General features: G+C 35.7%; 1 protein-coding gene across 1 annotated transcript in view; it reads right to left on the reverse strand.

Annotated features, from left to right (window-relative positions):
* Nucleotides 1-22,804, reverse strand: part of su(f) (cleavage stimulation factor subunit su(f)) — a 189,490-nt gene that overhangs the window by 16,321 nt on the left and 150,365 nt on the right. Inside the window, exons 16-19 of the mRNA XM_090370516.1 lie at nt 20,919-21,015; nt 19,373-19,477; nt 7,126-7,276; nt 3,590-3,684 (exon numbers count right to left, since the gene is read on the reverse strand). Coding sequence (XP_090226642.1) covers nt 3,590-3,684; nt 7,126-7,276; nt 19,373-19,477; nt 20,919-21,015 — 448 coding nt within the window. The remainder of the gene's footprint in view (nt 1-3,589; nt 3,685-7,125; nt 7,277-19,372; nt 19,478-20,918; nt 21,016-22,804) is intronic.

The raw sequence follows: 22,804 nt of genomic DNA on the forward strand, positions 1-22,804 counted from the left end.
GCTCACAAAAAAACTTAAAATTTCTACAGGATAAAAATAGCAGCCTTCATTATGGCTTGTCAGTTGATGATATGTATTGTGGAAACAACGAACAGCATGCTCTTGTTTCCTTCTACTCATTCAATTAGGTTTATGTACCATGATAACAGCATGGCATCCAAAGTAGACACAAGCTTTTTTAACCACTTTTGTTATTATAACCATATTTTGTTATAGATTGTTTTTATTTTGGTATATAAACCATCCGCACACATACAATTTATTTGATGATTTCATGCGGTCGACAACTGAATGGTAACATGTAGGAACCTGTCATAACAAGTTCTCATAATGGATGACTCATTATCATGAGTAACCCCTCCTTTGTTTCATCTATAATCAATAGGTGATGCTTATTTTATAATGTTATGAAAATCAGTTATTGCATTTTTTTTATTTAAAACTTAATAACATGCTATAAAATTTTTGTCTAGATACAGAACAAATTTAAAAATAGGTGTTCAATTGGATTGAGGTCAGGTCAGGTTAGGTTAGGTTAGGTTAGGTAATTGGGTAGAGGCCAATCAAGATGGGTGAAAGATTCATGGTGTTTCTCGAACCACTTGTGCACAGTGAAGGACCAATAAAATGGCACATTATCACCTTGGAAGAGCCTGTTTCTGTCCAGGAAAAATGCAACATAGCAGGGTGCACATGGTCTACTAAGAGCTTCCCATATGTATGCATGTATGTCTTTGTTTGGACAGAACCTGGAATGTCAGTTCAACTCCACCTCATATCCCTGCGATGATATAACTCTGTAAAAAGGCCAGACCATGTGTAGTGTTGTGTTTATTGTTGTGTGAGTTGTGTATGGAGCGTTAAGAGTTGCTGGTAGATCTCACCAGTGAAACATTGGTCTACATGCTCCATATTAAGCAAAGACTGCCACCTGCCTGGATAGTGGGCACCATGAATAATGGCTCCATGACTTGCATTGTTTGCACCATACATGAAGGCATTTGTCAGTGTGCTGAACCATGTATTTGGACTTCATTCAACCAGAGTGTTGTTGACACCACAACATTCGCCATCAATGATGATCAGTGGTGAGGAGAGGGTGTCACTTGGGTCATTTGCTAGGGAACCCTATACAAGTGAGTGTACAGTGCATCATCATTTGGGATACTGTTCTTGAATTCCCCATATTGTATTGTGAACCACTGCACCCTTCGCTCAACATGAACATCCACCTTGCATAATCCTTTACAATTCTGTCACAATTCAGGAGGTGAATTGTGACAGAAATACTAGCGTATTTCTGTCACAATTTAACACCATTCTTTGTGTCCCTTAACCACAATGGGCTGTGAGACCGACAAGATGTACCATTTCAGATATGAAAGCAACCGATGCACAAGCTCCCACAATCGTGCCTTTTGAAACTCCGTAATATCTTTACTAAGTCCCATATCTACTACTTTATTACTTTTACTTGCACAACGATGCAAATTACCACTGCTCTAGTGTAGAAAACCATTTGGCTTTTTATACTGCGATCTATGTGACATAGTCCATTACGGATGGAATGATCATAACTGAGTGTATTTATGCTTTTCAGGGTTTTTCCAAATGCATCTATTAACACAGTAGAGAAACTATAAATTCTGGAGCCTCTGTGAGATCAACAATCCCCCCCCCTCGAACGTTTTCCCTCCCTGCAGTGGTTGATCTTGCAGTATGGTAGTTTTTGCCAGTTCATTTATATAGCCTTGAAAATCAAAGGAGGAGGGCATACCTGATGGCCATTGTTGTCAAATTTTGGTTTTAAAAGTCAAATTCTCTGTAACAAAGCTATTCTCCTGTATTTCACTTTCATATCAATTAATGAAAAGGAAGAGTGAGAGAGATTGATTTAACTGAAGTCCTTTAGAACAGTTATTCCTGTAATCACATAAAACAAGGATGTTGAGCTCAGATTTACTGGTTCACCAAATTTAGATTTTTTTAAGAAAATACTGTTTCAGCAAACATATCCAGGTGCAAACGCTAGTATTTCTACACTTTTTTCTTTTTAAGCAAGAAGCAGCTTAGATTTGTTAATATTTATTAATAATAAAAAAGACTTGACTTGCATATATAAACTCAAATAAAATTTGATTTGTTTTATTTGATTTAAACTACTGCATTGAAATATCCCCTGAAATTCGACATAACTGTCGTTAAAACATGACATATCTTTACAATAGAAAATTTTATTTAGATGTAGAGCTACATCTTTTAAGAAACTGTAGAGTTTGTTGTTGCCAATTTCTTTAATTGCATTGCACACTGAAACTCGTATTCATTTGGTTCCAAGATTTGAGAAATTTTCCCAAACCATTTTCCCAGTTCACTCCTCTCTACACATCTCTTCACAGTCTCACTACATGGGGCATTAATAAATCTGAGTACCACTTTAAACATATTTTTTCCAAAGATACAAACACTGTCATACAACTTGATTATTAGTATTAATATTAGCAATGGCCACATGGTGCAAGGAAGCCTATGGCTTATACTGCACCAGCCAAAAAAATAATAAGAATAAAAATAAATAAAATAAAATAATAAGAATAAAAATAAAACAATAATATTAATAATAATATATAATAAGAGAAAAGAAACTAGACAAACTATGCATTTCCCTCCTCCCATAGGTAATTATCCAGCTGACCTTTGAATTTCCCCAAAATGTCAGCCTCTATCACCCATGTCGGTAACTTATTCCAGTAATTTATAACTTGCTGGCTAAAATAAAACTTCCTGCAATCCAGTCTAAACATCCCCCCCATAACTTGAAATTATGGCCACCTTGTTCTAGAATCATTTATAGCTGTGAAAATTTCATCCTTATTCATTTTGCTTATGCCTCTCAGAGCCTTAAACACATCAATCAAGTCTCCTCTAAGGTGCCTAGTTTCCAAGCACTGCAACCCACATATTCAAAGTCTTTCCTCATATGGATGCCCTGTTGCCGATCTCACCATGTGAGTTACCCACCTTTGTACCCTTTCAAGAAGCACAATGTCTTACAATTATATCCTTGTATGCAGGATATTAAGACGTTTGATAATAAGAACCAGAAGGCAAGGTCTGTCAGCCATTCAGTAGTCTGTGGTTACCAACTGGTTCATTTTTGTCCATTAATTCCTGAATCTCAAGCTTTACTTCTAAGAGTTTTAACGCCACCCAAATCAGCCAGAATATTACATCATGGTAATGTATCCCATGTCAATAATCAACTTCTTGAATTAGTTGACTGAGAGAACTAATTTTAATAAAATCTGTTATAATATGCCATGTTTTACTACAAAGTGACTCTTGGCAAGGATTGGACTATTAAGATTAGGAACATAGTAAGCTTGGCATAAGACCACAGGATATAAGTGTATCATAACTGTAAATTAAATGTTCTAAGGCCAATTTAGTCAAAACACGATGATCACTTTAAAGAAGATGCCTACTGTTAAGTAATTACTTATGGATTAAAAACCATATTAAAAAAAAAAAAACTGAAAGAGAGAGAACAGCACTTTCTATGGCATGCAGTACAAAAATCGAAACATACGTGAAAACTGGTAGGAGGCGGTAACACTGTAAGCAAACTTGACGCCACAGGTGGTGGTGGAAAAATCCCACCTGGAACTGGATGAGAACCGGTAGCTAAAAGTAAATAAATAAAATAACAGCAATCAAAGAAAAGCCTAATTCTCAGAGAGTGACATTATAAATGTATAAGTATAGTTATTTTTTGTTAACAAAAAAGTAAAACTATCAACTTCCAAGATGAAATATATTAAAGAAAATTCTAGAATATTGCTGAAAGATATTCTAAGTGGTTGTAGTCATATAAACATTTTAAAGCATCATTGCACAAACTCCCTAAAACATGGTATAAGCAAGACAATGCTGTTCTCCTTAATAAATGTCAGTATTCATATTAGTATTGGCAGAATGATCCAAAGAAACAAGTTAATATACAGCATCAGCAAAAAAAGTTTTTATTCGCTCCATTCACCCATACATTCTAGTAACTTGTCCAATTCTGCTTTAAATTCATTCATACTTCCTATTGCAACACTAGGTGAGAGTTTATTCCAATCAATTATCCTTTGGTTGAAGGGGAATTTCTGACATTTATTCTGCAACCATCTCTTTTCAATGTATAATTATGTCCCCTTACGTATATTTCCCAAAATGAGTAACAATGCCATATCAGTATTTAATTTATTCAACTCTTTTAATCCAGTTGCCATATCAGTATTTAATTTATTCAACTCTTTTAATCCAGTTGCCATATCAGTATTTAATTTATTCAACTTTTTTTTTTTTTTTTTCCCCAGTTGCCACTTATGGATGTGAAGGATGGAATCTGAAAAGAGTTTACAGGAAGAAAATTGAGGCATTTGAAATGTGGTGTTACAGAAGAATACTGCGTATCTCATACTTGGATCGAAGAATAAATGAGTGGGTATTGAATAAAATTTGCAGGCCTAAAATTCTTCATAGCATCAACAAAAGAAAACTCAAGTTTTTTGGTCATATAGTAAGAAGGGAAAACTTTCTGTTGAAGAATATAATAGAAGGAAAAACCGAGGGGAAGAGGTGCAGAGCAAGACCTACAACTAGGTGGAAGGATGGGATCAGTGAACTTCTGGGCATGACACTTTATGATGCTGCTCATATAACACACAATCGATGCAGTTGGAGGAATTTATTGGTGGCCACAACAGCTCCTCAGGGAGTTATGTGACTGGAAGAAGCAGAAGAACTCTTTTAAGGCCTTTAAACACTTCAGTTAAGTCTCCACATAAATTCCGTTCCTGACTCTGCAGCAGAACAAAATTTTTCTTGGTATTGCAACACTAGGTGAGAGTTTAATGCAATCAATAATTCTTCAGCCAAAGTATAACTAATCAATTATTCTTTGGCTAAAGGGGAATTTCTCACATCTATTCTGCAACCTTTCTTTTTCAATTTATATTTATGCCCCCTTGTGTGTTTCCCAAAAAATGTAAAGATGCCATATCAGTATTTTTTTTTCAACTCCTTTAAACACTTCAATTAAGTCCTCACATAAATGTCCAGTTTCCTGACTCTGCGATTTACATAACCAAAATCTTTTTTGTTAAGAATACTCTTTTGTGGCCTTCAACCAATATTCTAAATATTCTAGTATTTTGAATTTAGTAAGATACCAATCGCTGTATGAAAGCAATCATCTTTGAAACTTTATTCACAACTATAATATCTCCATGTGATCACCACCAATTATGGCACATATCATTATGAAAGTCATTGTGCTGCCACATCTGCTTTATGACTGATTCTGTTCATCAGTTTGTGCAAATTTCCTGATAATAGTATGCGACAAGCCTGATACTTAACAAAGTCTCCACAGGAAATATCCAAAGTCTTGGTAATGCACTGGTCATGAAAATGGACAACCTTACCCCATCTACTGATCTGTAAAGTTCATATCCAGAAAGTCGCAGACATGAAGAGAGAAATGATGGGTATGCACCATCTTGTTATTACATGGGCTGATAATTTGGGTCATCTTCATTGAACAGTGGTAGGCTGGACTATACTGCATGTCAATGGCTAGCTTGATATGCTGCTTTTCTAGAACTTACAAGGCTGTCTTCATGATTTCCACAGTTTCACTTAAATGTGATCTTCCAATTTGACTCACAGCAAAGAACAACCTGCATAAACAGAATTCCTCTTAGTCATAAATGGAACAGCTACTAAAAAGTTATTTTCCATACAGTATGAGAAAACTTCATTGAACTTGCATTATGTACTTTGACTGTTCAAGAAGAGAAATGCACTGAAGCCATTCTGCCCCAATGAGAACTGAAATTTTGTTAAGTTGCTATTATTATGTGTTAGCTACTAGAAAAACTCATAACTGCTAGCCAGCAATCCATTTAATGCTTGGTATGGTTTATTAAGTTAAAAATACATCACATAATTTTGAAGCTTAAAGCTTCTAGCTATGGAATTCAATAGTATAATGCATAAGCAAATACAGTTTGTGTAGAAGGGATATTATATTATATCTCATGTATAAATTCCTTCACGACAAATTGCCCAACTCCTGCACCTTGAATATATTTCTCATTTTAGGGAAGTGGTACTTTACTTATTTAAAGTGGAAGAGTCAGGTGATTTGTAAAGGAATTCTAAATATGAGATGTAATATAATTATGCTGCCTATGCAAACTCTTTTTGCTTAAATTTATACAGCCATGTTAAAAATACAATGCTTATACTACCTTTACTGTGGTTAAAAACAGAAAATTTTCAATACTTTTGAATTACACTGTAATTATCCCAAAAACGTTTGAATTAACTTTTACACCATTTTCACCTAGGAAAAAAATACTAAACCAAGTTCTCAAGGATTAGTAACAAATGGAAGTGAACCAATAACAGTGTTGGCAAATATACAATAGACCCTTGATTATCTGGGGCAGATGAGATTTTAATTGGTCATAATAAGTGAAACCTTGGATAATCTGCAAAATTAAATAAAAACTTGTAAATGTGATACAAATATAAATTTATTTACTTACTGTATTCATATTTATAAAAGAAGGTATGACAAAATTTAATACACACATTAATTTTTGGTGTAAAGGAAAACAATGAAATTCACTTTTTCCACTGGTTTGTCTTCTTGTGAATGGGACTATGTAAATTTCAAAGCATCTTGTCAGCAGGATATGATGATGTTTTTCTGTTTTAACATGTAGATGCACATGGTGCAAACTAAAAATCCAAACAGCAGTAAAAATAAACAATTAATGAAATATGACTAGAGTGAACTAGTAGGCAGAAAGAAAAAATGGAAATAGATTTTTGAGAAATCAAAAGGTCCACAAGGAATATTACAAAATGTAATAAAAACACCAGTTGTGGATTCCACATGCTTCTTTTTGTTAAGACTTCTGCAGATTGTACAGACTCCAGTTAATCTGCTTTCCCCGATAATTGACAGTCGACTGCACATTAAAAACTTTTATCAACGTTACAACAGTAAGGGTTATGACACCAATAACCCTCAATCATGCATAAATAAACTCCATGATTACTTACGATATATTTGCCTGGGTTTAAAAGGAATCATCTGGTCTGTGTCAGGACGGGGATAAGCTGGTTTCCTATCATCACTGTCATCATCAAATAAAACTTCACGTTTACAACTGACAGCTTGAGGAAGACTTACAACATGCTGTTTCGCTAGTTCCTGAAATGAAGTATAGCGTTAGAAGTTCAAAGTTAACTAATTGTTAATGAAATGGATATACAAAGATTTTATAAGGTGTGATCAAAAATTTAGGGACTGGTTTTGTATCTTGAAATTGCAGTGTAACATGTGCACATTATTACTTGCTTCAACATGTTCAGTAATTCATTTAGGCACAGTAATGCATGAATCACCCACTTATCACCAGTAGGGCCCACGATTTTCCATGACATGCAGAATTTTGCACCATGCTACAGAATTTGTTTTGTGTGGGATATTTATTTCACCATGAAAAATATCCAATTTTATAACTTTCAGAAGAAAATTCACAATTATTAAAAGTAAGCTTTGGTCAAAATAATGCTTTAATATTAATATTTTTCTTATAATTTATTTTAAAATAGTTACTAGATAACTTATGATGTCAGATTTGAATTTATTTCACTCTTGTGATGACTAAACACCAAGATCACTTGGTGTTTAGTCATCACAGAAGTCTGATTGATGAGATGACTCACAGAGGTGTTAGATGTTGTTAGCCTCACATAAATTCTGAATGACCTTAACTGAAGATGAGAAAATGTCATTTTTGTTGTAGACTAGCACAAAGTATATTTGATTACATAATTTTTAAACTTTAAGTTTAAAAAACTGTAAATAAATTAAATAATCCATTCAATTGAGTCACCCATTAAAAGAAAAAAATGAACAAACAATAAGACATCTATAAACATTAGTCCAACTCAACACGCGTCAGAATTTGAAGCAGATAAGTTTTACATTGATGGTGGAATGTTCTGGTTCAAAATCGGTAATGTGCCATTAGATTATATCCATAGGAAAACTATAATAGATCATCTGAACATCAATAAAAAAACGCTGAGAACTGTTTTTCAGAGTGAAAAGCAAAGGATCTGGGTAAAGAAGATCTGAAGTGCTAGACTACGATAACAAGTTGCCAACAATGGCATATGGCTGCTGCTACTGAAAAAAATAAACTTTTCATGGATTTGGTTGAGGCATTTAAGGTAGCCAACATTCCAATGGAAAAGGCCAATAATCCAAAATTACGAGAATGTTATGTACCAAGAGTGTTTGAACTTTGGCAGTCATATATTGCAGCTAGTCTCCAGAAAAAAAAAAAAAAACTGCCATGTATAAATGATTCCAGGGCATTTTTAGTTAACACAGAATTTCTCAAATAAGTTAATAATGCTACAATTTTGGTGCTTGTTATAAGGACAATAACTAGCATTGGCATTGACTTTAATGATGTAGCACTGGTTTCAGACAATGCAGCCTATACAAAGAAGCATTTCTTTTTAAAAGGTGTGCTTCCCAATGCAGTTCACACAACCTATTTGGATCATATACTTTCCTTTGTTGGTGATGATTTTCAAAGTTGCCTTGAGTTGTGTGATAATTTGGTTGCCAGAACGAAAGCAATTTTTTCTAAAGCACTAAGTCGCCAACCACGTTATTTGAATTACAGGAGCTCCCCAACTTACGTAATACTCGACTTACGCAGATTCAACTTTACGTAAGTTTTTGCCAGTTGGTGCAAACTGAAAAAAAAGTGGAAACATATTTTGCATCTGTAGGGATAAATGGAGGTATTGTGAAAATATTATAATGTGAACCCAATAACAGTTTTTTTTTTTTTTTTTTTTGTAATTCGTTTCAAGTCTTGGGAAGTTGAAAATTTCGCTATATTACTAAGCTATTTATCTCTCTAAAAGGTCATATTTATAATGGAAATTGCACTACACTTTCACCATTATCATATGTTCCAGTAATAAAAATCAATTTTGAACACCTTTGTGATATTTTTCTACAGCATGTTTCTGGAGGTCATGACCAAAAAACAATAAAAACAATTTGCACTTTCCAGTTTATTGGGCTTTTCTGTTAGTCCAATCTATTACAAACGGATAGTAAATGCAATCTTATTCCAGTTGCAATAATCCCGATAACTGGAATTCTGTGGGTTTTTACGTTATGGTATTATGGCGAAATGTGTTCCCCTTCACTGAAATCTTCAATCATATAAAAAACAAATTTTCAGAAACTTCTTCATTCCTATTTACATATTGCAACAATCAAGGGAAGGGGAGCAACAGAAAGTGCAAGTGCTGGCAGTGCTAGGAAACAAAACAAAATTGATTTAGAAATGAAGATGAAAATGATTAAGTACGAACCAGAACAAAGTTTGTCATCTATTGCAAGGGAATTAGATCTCGCTGCTTCAACAGTAAATACTATTTTAAAGGATAGTGCACGTATAAAAGAACATATCAAAGGATCAATGCACTTAAGATAAACAGTGATCACAAAACAGTGTTCAGGTGCTATATCAAAGATAGAACAGCTATTAATAATATGGATGGAAAATCAGATTCAGAAGCAAGTGCCCCGAGTCCAATGGCCATTCAAGCAAAAGCAAGAAGTATTTATGAAGACATTAAGGATAAGTACGGCAAACCCCAAGCCAAGTTCGTGGCAAGCAACAGGTGGTTTAATAGGTTCAAGCATCGCACTGGTTTCCAAAAAATTAAAGTATACGGTGAAGTCGCCAGTGCCGATTCTGCAGCTGCAGAGAAATTTTGTGATGTGTTGGAAAAAATTATTGATGAAGGCAGCTATTCAACGCAGCAAATTTTTAACGTTGATGAGACTGCTCTGTATTGGGAAAAAATGCCGGATCGAACATACAATGCCAAAGAGGAAAAGACAATGCCAGGTTTCAAGGCTTCAAAAGATAGGGCCACACTCTTGCTTGGGGCTAATGCAGCGGAGAGATTACAGATTAATACCACTGCTTGTGTACCATTCTGGAAATCCTAGTGCATTTAAGGGCATCAATAAAGCCACCCTACTCGTGCATTTCCAATCAAACCAGAGAGCATGGATAACAATATTGCTCTTTAAGGATTGGTTTAAATGCTGCTTCATTCCCAAGGTTGAAAAATATTGTAAAGACAACGACGTTCCTTGCAAGATTTGCATCTATTAGATATTCAACCCCAGGGGCTCATATCTGGTGAGTATGGGCTTGGCATACCCAGGGTCCTGAGCTGGATATCATCATTCTTCTCTTCCTTGGTGATTCCCTTTAATCTCTCTCTCTCTCTCTCTCTCTCCTCCCGGGTAGTTCAGAAATTTTTTTTTGGCTGGTGCAGCATAAGCCTCAGGCTTCCTTGCACCATATGGCTAATAATAATAATAAAAAAAAAATAATAATAATAATACTCCTGGACATCCTATGCATCTAGATGATTTCAATTTGAACGTGAAAGTCATATTTCTACGGCCAAACACAACTTTACTCATCCAACATATGGATCAGGGTGTTATTTCAAATTTAAAAGCATACTATTTATGCACAACATTTGCTCAGGCATTGTCTGCAGTAGACGGTGAAGAAAATTTTACATTAAGAGACTTTTGGAAATATTATAATATTTACCATGCAATCTTAAACATTAATAAGGCCTGAGCAGAAATTACTAAAAGTTGTTTAAATGGTGCATGGAAGAAAATATGCCCAAGGCACGTAAAAGGCTTCGAGAGGTTTGAAAAAGACGAATCATATGAAGAGGTTGCAGATAAGACTGTAAAGGTTGCAGAGCTACTTCAGTTGGAGGTTATTATCAAAGACGTGGAGGAGTTAACAGAGGAAGAAGAGAAGGAATTATCTAACGAAGAACTTATTGACTTGCAGGCAGCGATAGTGAAAGAAGAAAATGCTGACGAAGCTCAAGATGAACCAAATGAGGAGCTGAGACACTTCATCACCAGAGCTGGCAATGGCATTTCGTGAAATTGCATTGGCAATGGCAAGGTTTAAGAAGATGGATCCTGACAGTGAACGATTCTTAAAAGTTAACAGAGGGGTGAATGATATGCTTGCTTGCTACAAAGAAATCTATGATGAAAAGAAAAAAGCCACCATCCAGTCATCCATTAATATGTTCTTTCGTAAGGTTAAGCGGCCGACCCCCTCTAAATCTCCACAGCCCTCAACCTCCATAGCAGTATACTTATCAGCTGAAGATGTTGATTCTGGAACAATGCTCGAGAGGTAAACCTTACTGATGTTATGCCTGTCTGATTCTGGAACAATGCTCGAGAGGTAAACCTTACTGATGTTATGCCTGTCTCCTGTCTTTTTTTGTAATTTTATAATTTTTCAATTTTTTTATGAATGCACCAACACACCATTTACAGTTGCAAATAAAAGGGTGATATTTTTGTTTTAGTTGAAAGAATGTGATCTCAAAATGATGGGTAGGTCTCTCAAAATCCCTCCTTAAAACCAACACATTATGGTACATCAGATCTGTGTATAATATTAGTCATTTGCTGAAGCATTGTTCAGTAACAGTGGTGTTGTTTAATTTCACAAAAATGATTTCATTTTCCAATACTGAGTATGCAATATATATATTTTATGTATGGTTGTGCTGGAGAAAATACACAAGATGATATTACCATAAAAACTTTACAAACAAAAGATTATCAAATTGTTAAATATTTGCTGCCATAGATAGGTTTCAGGAAATTTAGTACATTTTGCTATGCTGCAAAGCTTCCAGGGCAACCAGAAGCCTACCATCAAAACACTGAAGACAAAATTCTTAACATGCTATTCAGAGATCCACAACAAATCGGTGTTGATCTACAGGTTCCCCACACATTTGGCACATTCCTTGGTGATAGAAACTAACTCGTCTGTTGTCATGTCCAAAATTCTGGTTTTATAAATCAGATGCTGTTTACTAATGAAGTAAGCTTTGCACTGTTATAGTTCTTGTTCAAGTTTTGGTTTTAGGCACATCAACCATATTTAGATCATACTGCACCATTGTGTATTAAGTTCTATAAGCATGTGGGCTGAAAAGCCTGAAAGCTTGTAGAAGAAAACCCTACTCCTGCTGGGGTGAGTTAACTACAGCTTTTAGTGAACAGGACTTTTAGTTCTAGAACATGTAGCCAAGCCTAGTGGCACGTTTTAGAAGATATTTTGTTGATTGGTTGCAGATGTTTTTTTCTGGATATGGATTTGTATGTCATGCATGATGGCCCTTTCATTTTAGCCAACAAACAAGGGTTCACTCCAATGCTACCAACTCAATAGGGTAGACATAACAGGGAGGCTCTGTTGTTTGAAAAGAGTCACCCAACATGAACACCAGTTGATTACTTCCTGTAGGGTCATTTAAAGAGTCTGGTGTATAAAACAAAAGTTCTGGATACCACAGAATAGCAGCATGAATGGAATGTGGCTGTGAAACAACTACAAAATATTTTGGCTATTGCTAATTCAGCAAGCTGAGGTATGCATTCAAGTGCAAGGCTGTTACTTTTAACAATCTATTATTGCCAAAATAAAAGATTTCATCAACTTCAATCAAAATAATAGATTCCATAGAGCCAAAAAAATGAAATTTTTATTTTATTAAAACTGCATTACAAGTTGCAGCCTTAAGGTAATGAAACTATCTCCTATCATTAGTTAAAATGTATGCCTCCTCTTATTACTTCTTCAACGTAACCTCTTGGAGAGATATAAGTATTAATCAACAAAGCTACTGACCACAAAACTCTGCTCAGCGTCAAAATATGTAGGAACCTAGTAACCAAAACTTAAAAATTAAATATCTATTAAAATTATGTGAGAATGAATTTTAGTATTACATCAGCATGGTCTTCAGTTTCGATCTGCTTCACCAATTATCTTTTAATTGAAGAAGTATACCGAGTGGACAGAAATCATGGGATATCTACCTAGTAACAAGTAGGCCCACCTTTCACATGTACAAGGGCAGTTACGCAGTGAGGCATTGAGTCTACTAGTTCATGGAAGCGTTCCACAGGTATTTCCATGCTTGCTGCATTCCGTCGCATTCCTGGGTGGAGGATCCAAAGCTCGAACGGGCCTTTCCACAGCATCCCAAAGATGCTCAACAGGGTTCATGTCCGGTGAACGGTGAGGCCAATGGTGGTAAAATCTGCGGCATGCTCTTTGAATCATGTTCTAGTCACCATGGCTCTGAGGGGAGGCACATTGTCCTGCTGGAAGATCCATTGCCCTGTAGGTGCATAATAACCATGAAGGAATGCAGATGGTCTGCAAGGATGGACATGTAACCTGGACCCTTCAGAGATGCATCTAGACATACCAGAGGTCCCAACGTGCATTAGTTGGACATGCCCAAGGCCAATACCAACTGTCCACCTGCCTGAACAGTTCCTTGTTAACATGAAGGGTACATAGCTTCGTGCAGTTTCCACCAGATATGCATCCTCCCATCTGCTTGAAATAACTGGAAACAGGACTCGTCGGACCAGGAGACCCGTCTCCAATCATCCAAGGTCCAGTGCCTATGTTCTTTCACCCATTTGAGGTGTAGAGTCCTGTGTCATGGTGTTAGCAATGGGATCCTGGTGGCCAGGCGGCTCCCATAACCTATTACGGCTAATGATCCCCTGATAGTCTTATTGGAGATGTTTCTGGCACTTTCCTTGTTGAAGCTTGTTGTTTGTTGTTTGGTTTTTAGGAGCATTAGCAACTAAGGCCATATTGCTCCGGGATATGCGGTGGTCATTCCCTGACCTTTCCGCATCCTCCATATTTGGTGGTGACGGGCTCGAACCCCGGTCTAATCAAGAAGCATGTGCTACGCACTGCTGCTCCTTCCCACCTGGCTACGGAGGCACCCCCTTGCTGAAGCCAGTGGTGATTTGTGCCACTGATGCTCTCCGGTTGGCTGAAACAATGAGAGACAGACATTGACGTCTGTCTCACATTATTCACCACCTTTCTCTGCCCACAACACTGTCCACAATGAGATGTTATTAAGGAAATGGCATATTCTGATACACTCTTGGTACTGTCGAACAGGGATAGTGCAATTTCTGTACCAACTCCGCAATAGAGTGACCATGTGTTGGGTATCCACTATCATCCCTCTTTCAAAGTCGGTTAACTCAAGACCATACTGACATCGAATTACTGTCTACGTGAATGTAGCGTACCTACATACCTGCCAAGTGGTGGGTTTGTCCTATAGTGAGAGGGTAACAGCGTCAAGTTGCCCATGAACCAGGTATCCCATGAATTCTGTCCTTTCAGTGTATAACTACACAAAAAATTCTTTATGGCTTTATATTCATGTAAACAAATGCGCCACATTCAGATATCCATGTTAATCTTCTAGAGAGTTTTGATTTCACCTGCAATGCAGCTCGGAGATTTGCAAAATATATTACTTCAGATAATAAGACCACTATTACTGAAGATACTATTTGTTCTTATTATCCTATGTAATGTCAGAATAAAGAGTAAAACTTTAACCATTTTAAACTATTTCTTGCTTTTTCCTCCCCAAGATACTGATTACTAAAAAGGGATCCAGAATTTGAAATGGTGAGTACAATGTGTAGAGAAAGAGCAGAAAAGATGAGGGAGTGGGGGTTATGGTCTAAGCTAAGAAGCACATAAAATCTAAGGTAGCACAAGAAAACAAAAGAAAGCAATAATCTTGATCTGATTATCAGCAGTGACTGTTCGTGCATTAACACTCTGCAAATGAAAGATCCACTAGGTGGCAGTGATCACAATGTACTGATGTGGGATCTACCCAAAGATGTAACTATTATCAAAGGCAAGGGAAAGGGCTTTTGCAAGGGTGACGACAATGGTCTCAGATGGTTTTTATATTCTATGCAATGGGACCAACAGATGAAGTTACCAATAGCAAATTCCAAAAGGAAGCATTCAGGTAGAGCTACAAGACTTTTAATACCAACTAAGGGAGAAGCATGTTGCACACTGCAATTGACTTGCATCCAAATCTCCAGGTTAATTTTTTGCCTACACCAAAGCTCGCAACAATTGTAAAGCAGTTATTAATCAGTCCAAACTAGATTTTGAACATGCTAAGTGCAGAAAACTTGCTTCTTGTCCAAATGGTAGTCGGGAATTCTGGTCTCTTGCCAAAGCTACTGGCCACAACTTTTCCCCCTCCCACCTCTGTCAAAACCCGATGGTTCTATAGCCACCTCAGCTAAAGATAAAACCAACCTGTTAGCATCCTACTTTTCTTCTGATAATCTTAGTAAATTATCTCCTACCAGTCCCAGTACTCTGCATTCAATGCCTCCTGTGGTCATCCATCAAAAGGATGTCAGAAGAATTATGAAGTCTTGATACCAAGAAAGTGCCAAGTCCTGATGGTATTTCTCCACTTGTTCTCAAAACCTGTGCTCTTAAGCTTACTCCTGTTCTGTGTTGCCTTTTTACACTTTCTTATTCTACTGGTGTTTTTCCTCTCTGCTTGGAAATTTGCTCACATCCAGCAAGTTCCTAAAAACGTTGACAAATCCCTCCCATCCAACTTCTACTCTTCTAACAACTACCACTCTTTTCCTCTTGTATATTAATGGCCTTCTTCCATTGACTATCCATAGTTTTGTTGTTGAGTACAGTGCATTCCACCTTCCAGTTTGAGAAGACTTACCCTGCAAAAAAGCTTCAACTTCTTAAATATCCACCACCAATTCCTTAAATTCTTATTGCCAGGTAATTCTCCAGTGGGGCAAAGATAACTTAGTTAATTTCAATCCTTCTAAAATGCAATCCTATCTTATATCTTGCAAAAAGGATTCTTCTGCTCCTATGCCTATCTTCAATGACACTCAGATTTCTAGACAAGATCATATATCTTTATTACAGATTACCCTTACTTCTAATCTCTCTTGTCACAAGCACTTCACAAATATTTCTTCCTATGCATCTAAAAAACTGGTTTTTCTCTTTCACCCTTTGTGTTACTTTTCTCCAAACAGCGCATTCTGTACAAACCTCAAATCTGCCCTGCCATGGAATATTGTTCCAGCATTTGGGGCTGTGCCACAACAACCTCTCACAGGCTTCTAGACTCCATTCAAAAGAGGGCAGTTAGGTTAATTAATGGCCCATCTCTTACAAATTCTCTCCATTCTCTATCTCATAGACATCCTACTACTTCTACATGCCTTTTCGATATATATTTCCAATGGGCAGCTGTTCTTCTTCCTCATTTATTTCTTCAGCTTCCATTTTCTGGAACAACCTCCCTTGACACATATTTCCTGAAAATTATGATCTACAGAAATTCAGCCTAATATCAACAAGGTTATTCTTTCGTCTTCTCAACCTTCAACCCACAGATGGTACTAAGTAATAAAGGTTCTAAAATGCTGCATGTTTGGGGTTTTAGTTTAAAAAAAGAAAAAAGTGGGAGATATGAGTAAAGTGGAAAATTTGAGAAATTGTCAACTCATGAATGACGGCTTACGGTTATTATATTAGGGCTGCTTGTCTATGCTCATCTTTACTAACCCCTCAGATTTCTAGAAGTGGTTCTTTATTGAATTAACCTTAAATTCTAGCCCCTCTTGGCACTAAAAAGAAGCAGCAAAGACTTCACTGCTTATATTAACAGTAGAAGGAAGGGAATGAATCACACTGGTCACAATGTCAATGGATTAACTGTTGATGATCCTGCTCCAGTTGCTGACAAATTGAATAGGTATTTTGCATCTACGTTCACACTTGAGAATTTCTTTAGGAGAGGGGATGCCAGAAGAATATCATGAGCTAAATAACTGTTATAACTGAAAGGAAAGTGGAAGAGAAACTGTTGAACTGAACATAAAAAAGATACCTGAGGTGGGATGGAATCTATCCAGTTATATTAAGGGAGGCAGCAAAGAAGATAGACAATCCACCAGCTATAATTATGAGAACATCATTGGATTCAGGGAGATCCCTATGGACTGGAGATGTGCAAATGTATCCTGAATTCATAGAACAGGACCAAAAGGTGACATGAGTAGGTACAGACCTGTTAGCTTAATATCTGTTCCATGAAAAATAATGGAGTCACTGGTTAAAGAAGTAATGCAGGACCATCTGGACAGTAATACAATTACACTGCAGTCACCGAACAGATTGGTTAAGGGGCAGTCTTGTCTAATCAACCAGATAGGTTATTATGATACGGTAAACAAGGAACTGGATTCAAAAAATAATTTTGATATCATATACTTGGACTTCAGAAAGGCTTTTGATACTGTTGCACATAAAAGACTGCTGTACAAACTGGAGCAATATGGCATTAAGGGCAAGCTGCTGCTATGGATAAAGGGATGTTTGAGTGAGAGAAGACAGTAAATGCTTATCAATGGGCACTGCTCATTGTGCACTAATGTTATTAGTGGAGTCCCGCAGGGTTCAGTGCTCGGCCCATTGTTGTTTTCAATATTTATTAATGATATTGATAAAGCATAACAGGCTTAATGTTTACATCTGCAGTGATACAAAGGTTGGCAGGGTGGCTAATGACAATAATCAAGGTGAGCTATGCAACAAGATCTAGAAAAACCAGGTCAATAGTCTGAGAAATGGCAATTGAAATTTAGCATTGACAAATGCAAGGGACTGCATACGGGTAGCAGTAATCCCAGATTAGTGTACCAACTGTGTGGTAATATACTCAGGGAAGTGGAAAATGAAAAAGATCTCAGGGTAATTGTGCAGTCAGATATGAAATTCTCCAAGCAGTGCAGACAGGTTGCCAGGACAGCTCGTGGGGTTTTGTCATTGATATACAGAAACTTTGCTTGCAGGGATAAGGAGGTGATTATTCCTTTGTACAAGGCCATGGTTAGGCCATACCTTGAATATTATAGGAAGGATGTAGATCTGCTGGAACAGGTGCAGAGAAGGGCAACAAGATTAGTGAAGGGAACAAAAGGGTGCTCTTACCAAGAAAGGCATCAATTCTGCAAACTTCAGTGTCTGGAGACTAGGCACCTGCAGGAAGATCTGATAGAGGTGTTTAAGACCTTGAATGGCTTGAGTAAGCTAAATGTTGATGTCATTCTTCCTCTTGCTGACACTACCCACAAGGGCCATAAATTCAAGTTGAGGAAGGATGGTAAGATAGATGTGCAGAGGTTTGCCTTTGGCCAGCAGGTGGTTGATAGTTGGAACAAACTTTCATCTGTTGTTGTGGAAACGGGTAGTGTGAATAAATTCAAGGAAGAACTAGACATTCTTGGTGGGTATGGATGGTGAAGTATGTAGATTTTTTTTTTTTTTTTTTTTAGCTGATGCTTTATATGGTTGCTTTCTTGCATCATTTTCCACTACTACTACTACTACTACAACAAATGCATGACAACTATCATTACTTTTACATTCACAAAGGCAGGCTTCTTCTTCAGCCACTACAGCATTACATTTCTTCTGGGCAGCTATTAACTGTAAAAATTTAAAATCTACTCTACCCATGCAATATTATGCCTATACATGGGTAGGTGGTACTCAAACATTCCTAAAAGTCCATGAATCTTCAAAAAAAAGGGAATCAAATTAATCAATAATCCCCTATAACAGAGGCACTGTTCTTCTGTATTGGCATCTGTTTTATATATCTCTTTTAAACCAATAAGAATACAAGTCAATAAGCCAGCATTTATCCACATTTTAACATCAAACTCCTCAGAGAAGTAACTTTGTAGCATTTCTTTATTTTAGTTCTGATCTCTCTAGAAAAAACTTTTCTCTATTTAAATTCAAAAAAAATTAATCACTTCATTTGCCCATCCCTTCTGATAAGTTGTCTAATCCTTCTTTAAAGTTATTCAAACTACTGGCTCTCAGACAACACCAGATGGAAGTTTATTCCAATCAATCGGTTACTCTACAGCTGAAAACAAATTTTCACATGGCTATCCTGCAATCATCCTTTTTTTCTAAATTTATATTTTGTATTGTATTGTTGTCCGAGAAAGAGTAACAATAACGAATGCCATAAGCATTTAGTTTATTCAATCCATTTAAAGGCTTAAATATTTCGATCAGGTCTCCTTGCAGGCACCTAGTTTCCAGAGGTTGCGATTACAGAACTCCAAATTTCAACAACTATCTGTGTTTAGAATTACTATTAAAAAAAAAAAAAAAAAAAAAAAAAAAAGAAATGCAATTATTGTAATTGAGAAAATAATTATAATCCTTAAAAAAATTATTAAAGCAATTATACTTACTTTATAACCAACAGATTTTAACTCTGATGCAGTACAAGGGAATAGGTCAAGAAATTTGTACCTATCTACTAAAAGAGCTGTTTCTTTCCCTTCAAATTCTTTTAACTGAAATATAGAAATGCATATGATAAAATGAGGATAAACAGAATACACATTTTAACTTATAACTGACAATTTTTGTTTTTTAAAATGCTGTTAAAAAAATTTAAATTACATTACTGGAATAGAACTCAAACACATTTTATCATTCATTCTTTCTTTCTTTAGAAACTTGTGATCTACAGAAGGCACTGTGTGGATGCTTAAGGGTCAATATAATGTGAAGTTGTGTTTATTTTAAAACTTGAAGTTGAATATCTACTGTATTATAAATTTTAAGTTGTGAATCTAGGTACATCATTTACAGTTGATGGAGAGCTTGAGTTACAACCGTCCTGCAATGAGGAGCTACCCATCCTACGTTTGAACTTTTCTTTTTAAAAAAAATACTGGCTGCTACTGCAGCATGCAGTTAGCATGCCTGTGAGAATACTTTCAATGTTATAAAGTATTTAAATTATATCTCTATGTGTATATATCTTGTCCTTATTCTGTAAGCAATCACAGTGTCAGACTGTAATCACTAAAGATTGCTTTAATCAGTTTATTGTTTTGCTTACCATCAACCCTAACTTTTGCAGCCCCCCACCCCACCCCCCGGGATTCCATCCTCTTGGCACAGTGACAATATAAATAAGTCGCTTTTTAAACCCGTGTCTCTCTTAATATTTTTAACTTATACCTCACTCAAACATTTCTACTAATGATCAAGATCCACTCAGACAATTATACTTGTGATTTTTATGATGAGTATGTTAGGTCAAGTTTTTATGATGAATACGTTATGTCAAGTAGATGAGGTCAAGTTTTTATGATGAATACGTTAGGTCAAGTAGATGAGGTCAAGTTTTTATGATGAGTATGTTAGGTCAAGTAGATGAAGTCAAGTTTTTATGATGAGTATGTTAGGTCAACATTTTTATGATTAGTATGTTAGGTCAAGTTAGGTGCATTATGATGAGAATCACCACAATACACCTAACTTGAATTCTTGTTGCATCCAACAGTCTGAGATGTACTGTTTCAAACTGTCAGTAAATCTGGTAAGGTCTTGTTCTATATACAATGCAAAACAAGATTAAATATATTCAAAATTACAAAATTAGCATTCCTACTTTCTGTACTCTTGTAATGTTATAACACTGTAATGTATTATAATATATCTTGGTACCATCACAGCGTTTCATGGCAATAATAAATGACAATAATTTAGATGGCGGGTCCTTCAATTCAAAAACCAACAAGAGATGCTTACTGTCCATTATGCCTTACTTTTAATAATAAATTTTTACTGTTTGTTAAAAAATTACATTATAGAGAAAATTCAACTATCTTCAATCAATTAATGTCAGCAAAAAATACACAAAGTTTCTTCTAAAAACCCTCCTTAAAAGCAACTTTTTTTTTTTTTTTTTGAATTGGCTACTTTGAGTTAAAAGCATATTACCTTTTCAATTACCATGGCTCTTCGCTTTTCAACTTTCAGAATACTAGAGAGATCTCCAATATTGGATTCAAATTCCAAAAATTTATTCCAGATTTCTCTAAAATAAGGGCAAATGTATACATTTTTTTACATTTTTAAAGGATACAAACTATAAAATAATTTTATATGCAATTCATTTATATTTAAAAATCAACATCTGATTCTTAATTTAATTGCAATAAAATATATGAAAGTACATGAATATAAATATTTTTCCTAGAACATGATAAATAAATTCCTTCCTCTCGAAATGCTCTAACTTGTATCAAAATTGTTTACTTGTTTCATTAACAATATAGCCCTTATAAGTAATAAGTTATTACACCATAAATAAGTAATAACTAATATAACTTATTCATGGTTTAATATGTAAACAATCCATGGTAGCACCCATACAACTGAGAGAACAATAACTTTGGAGACTTTTGTCTTTTCATTCAAATTTTGCCTATTCTACAAAAAATGGATACAAGCCCTATTATAATAGAAAAAATTAGTTATTTTTTATGTTATATTATGTTCTACTTTACATTTCTTCTTCAGTACAATCTACTAATCTTTTTTCCTTCACTGATAACGTCAGGAGTTAGGGTGTACATGAGGAAAAGGCTCGTGAACCTTCAATACGCTATATCCTTGTGATCCTGGAAGTTAAAAGCACTAGTTTTAAACAGCACAAATATGCAAACTGCAAATTAGAGCTAAATAGTTTAATATAAATCTGCAGTCACTACTCTTAGAATAGGATTACTCATAGACACACAAGTGAAATTAATTTCAGGACATGTCTGTCACAGCCTATCAGTGCATCCTGGTGTATCTTGAAACACAATCTGGAACATATACAGTACTCTCCCAAATGCATAGAATAATATTTGTTGCAACACACAACAGGTTAGAGCTGCATATTCAGGGTATAACTCTGTGCTATACAGAAGTTTTCTTTCAAGAGTCTTGAAGGATAACTTGGAAGTGGGGGAGGAGTTTGCAATGTACCATAAAAAAAAAACATAAGTTTAATATAATGAGCATACATGAAGTAAGCATATTATGAACAGTAATGAGAACCACAGAACTGTGGATTTTGTTTAGCTCAAAAAATGGATCATGAAAAGCAGAAGGTTAAGAAATACTGCTGTACAGTCTCTTTATTTGGGTCAAATAAAAGGATTAACTGATAAAATGGAGCAAATTCAAGATCTATCAAAATGCAGGCTTGAGTTTCCAAATGCAAGCCTGGCAATCTTCTAGCCATGACATAGGGCAAGCAAGTCTGATCCACAGTTGTACAAAGTTTTTTTTGTACTGAACAGGATCCTACTGCAGGAGTGTGGATTTCTACTAAATTACTAATGCTCTTTAACTTTAAAGCTGACTTTATTTTTAATGCTGCTAACTTCCAAGAGATGCAACCAGGAACACTAGTAGCTAACTTACTGCATCTCACAGACCTTTTCCTGTATATACTCACTTCTACACCAACAGAATCATGTGTTCCCAAATTCCCCAATGGATAAGGATTTTGCTTATCGCCCTGTATATTCTCTTATAAGGTTATCATATATTTATAGATTAGCAGCATGACACCACAAAATATAAATTTTCTTTTTAAATAAGTATTGAAACACAACTGCTAGAACCCTGTTGGATACATAATACAGTCATCCCAGATTTGCGAGGGGGTTACTTTTGGGAAAGCACCACACAGTCGAAATCCGCGCAATGAAAAACACAGTTTATATGGCATAATGAGGGTTCTGTACACAAAAAAAAAAAAAAATTAAATTGAAAAAAATTGTCTTCATTCAGTAAGAAAAAAAGAAAAAAATTAGGAACATGTCCATAAA

This window comes from Mastigoproctus giganteus, chromosome 3 (genome assembly GCF_048544385.1).
Source record: "Mastigoproctus giganteus isolate SK-2022 chromosome 3, ASM4854438v1, whole genome shotgun sequence".
In the NCBI taxonomy this organism is placed as follows: Eukaryota; Metazoa; Arthropoda; class Arachnida; order Uropygi; family Thelyphonidae; genus Mastigoproctus; species Mastigoproctus giganteus.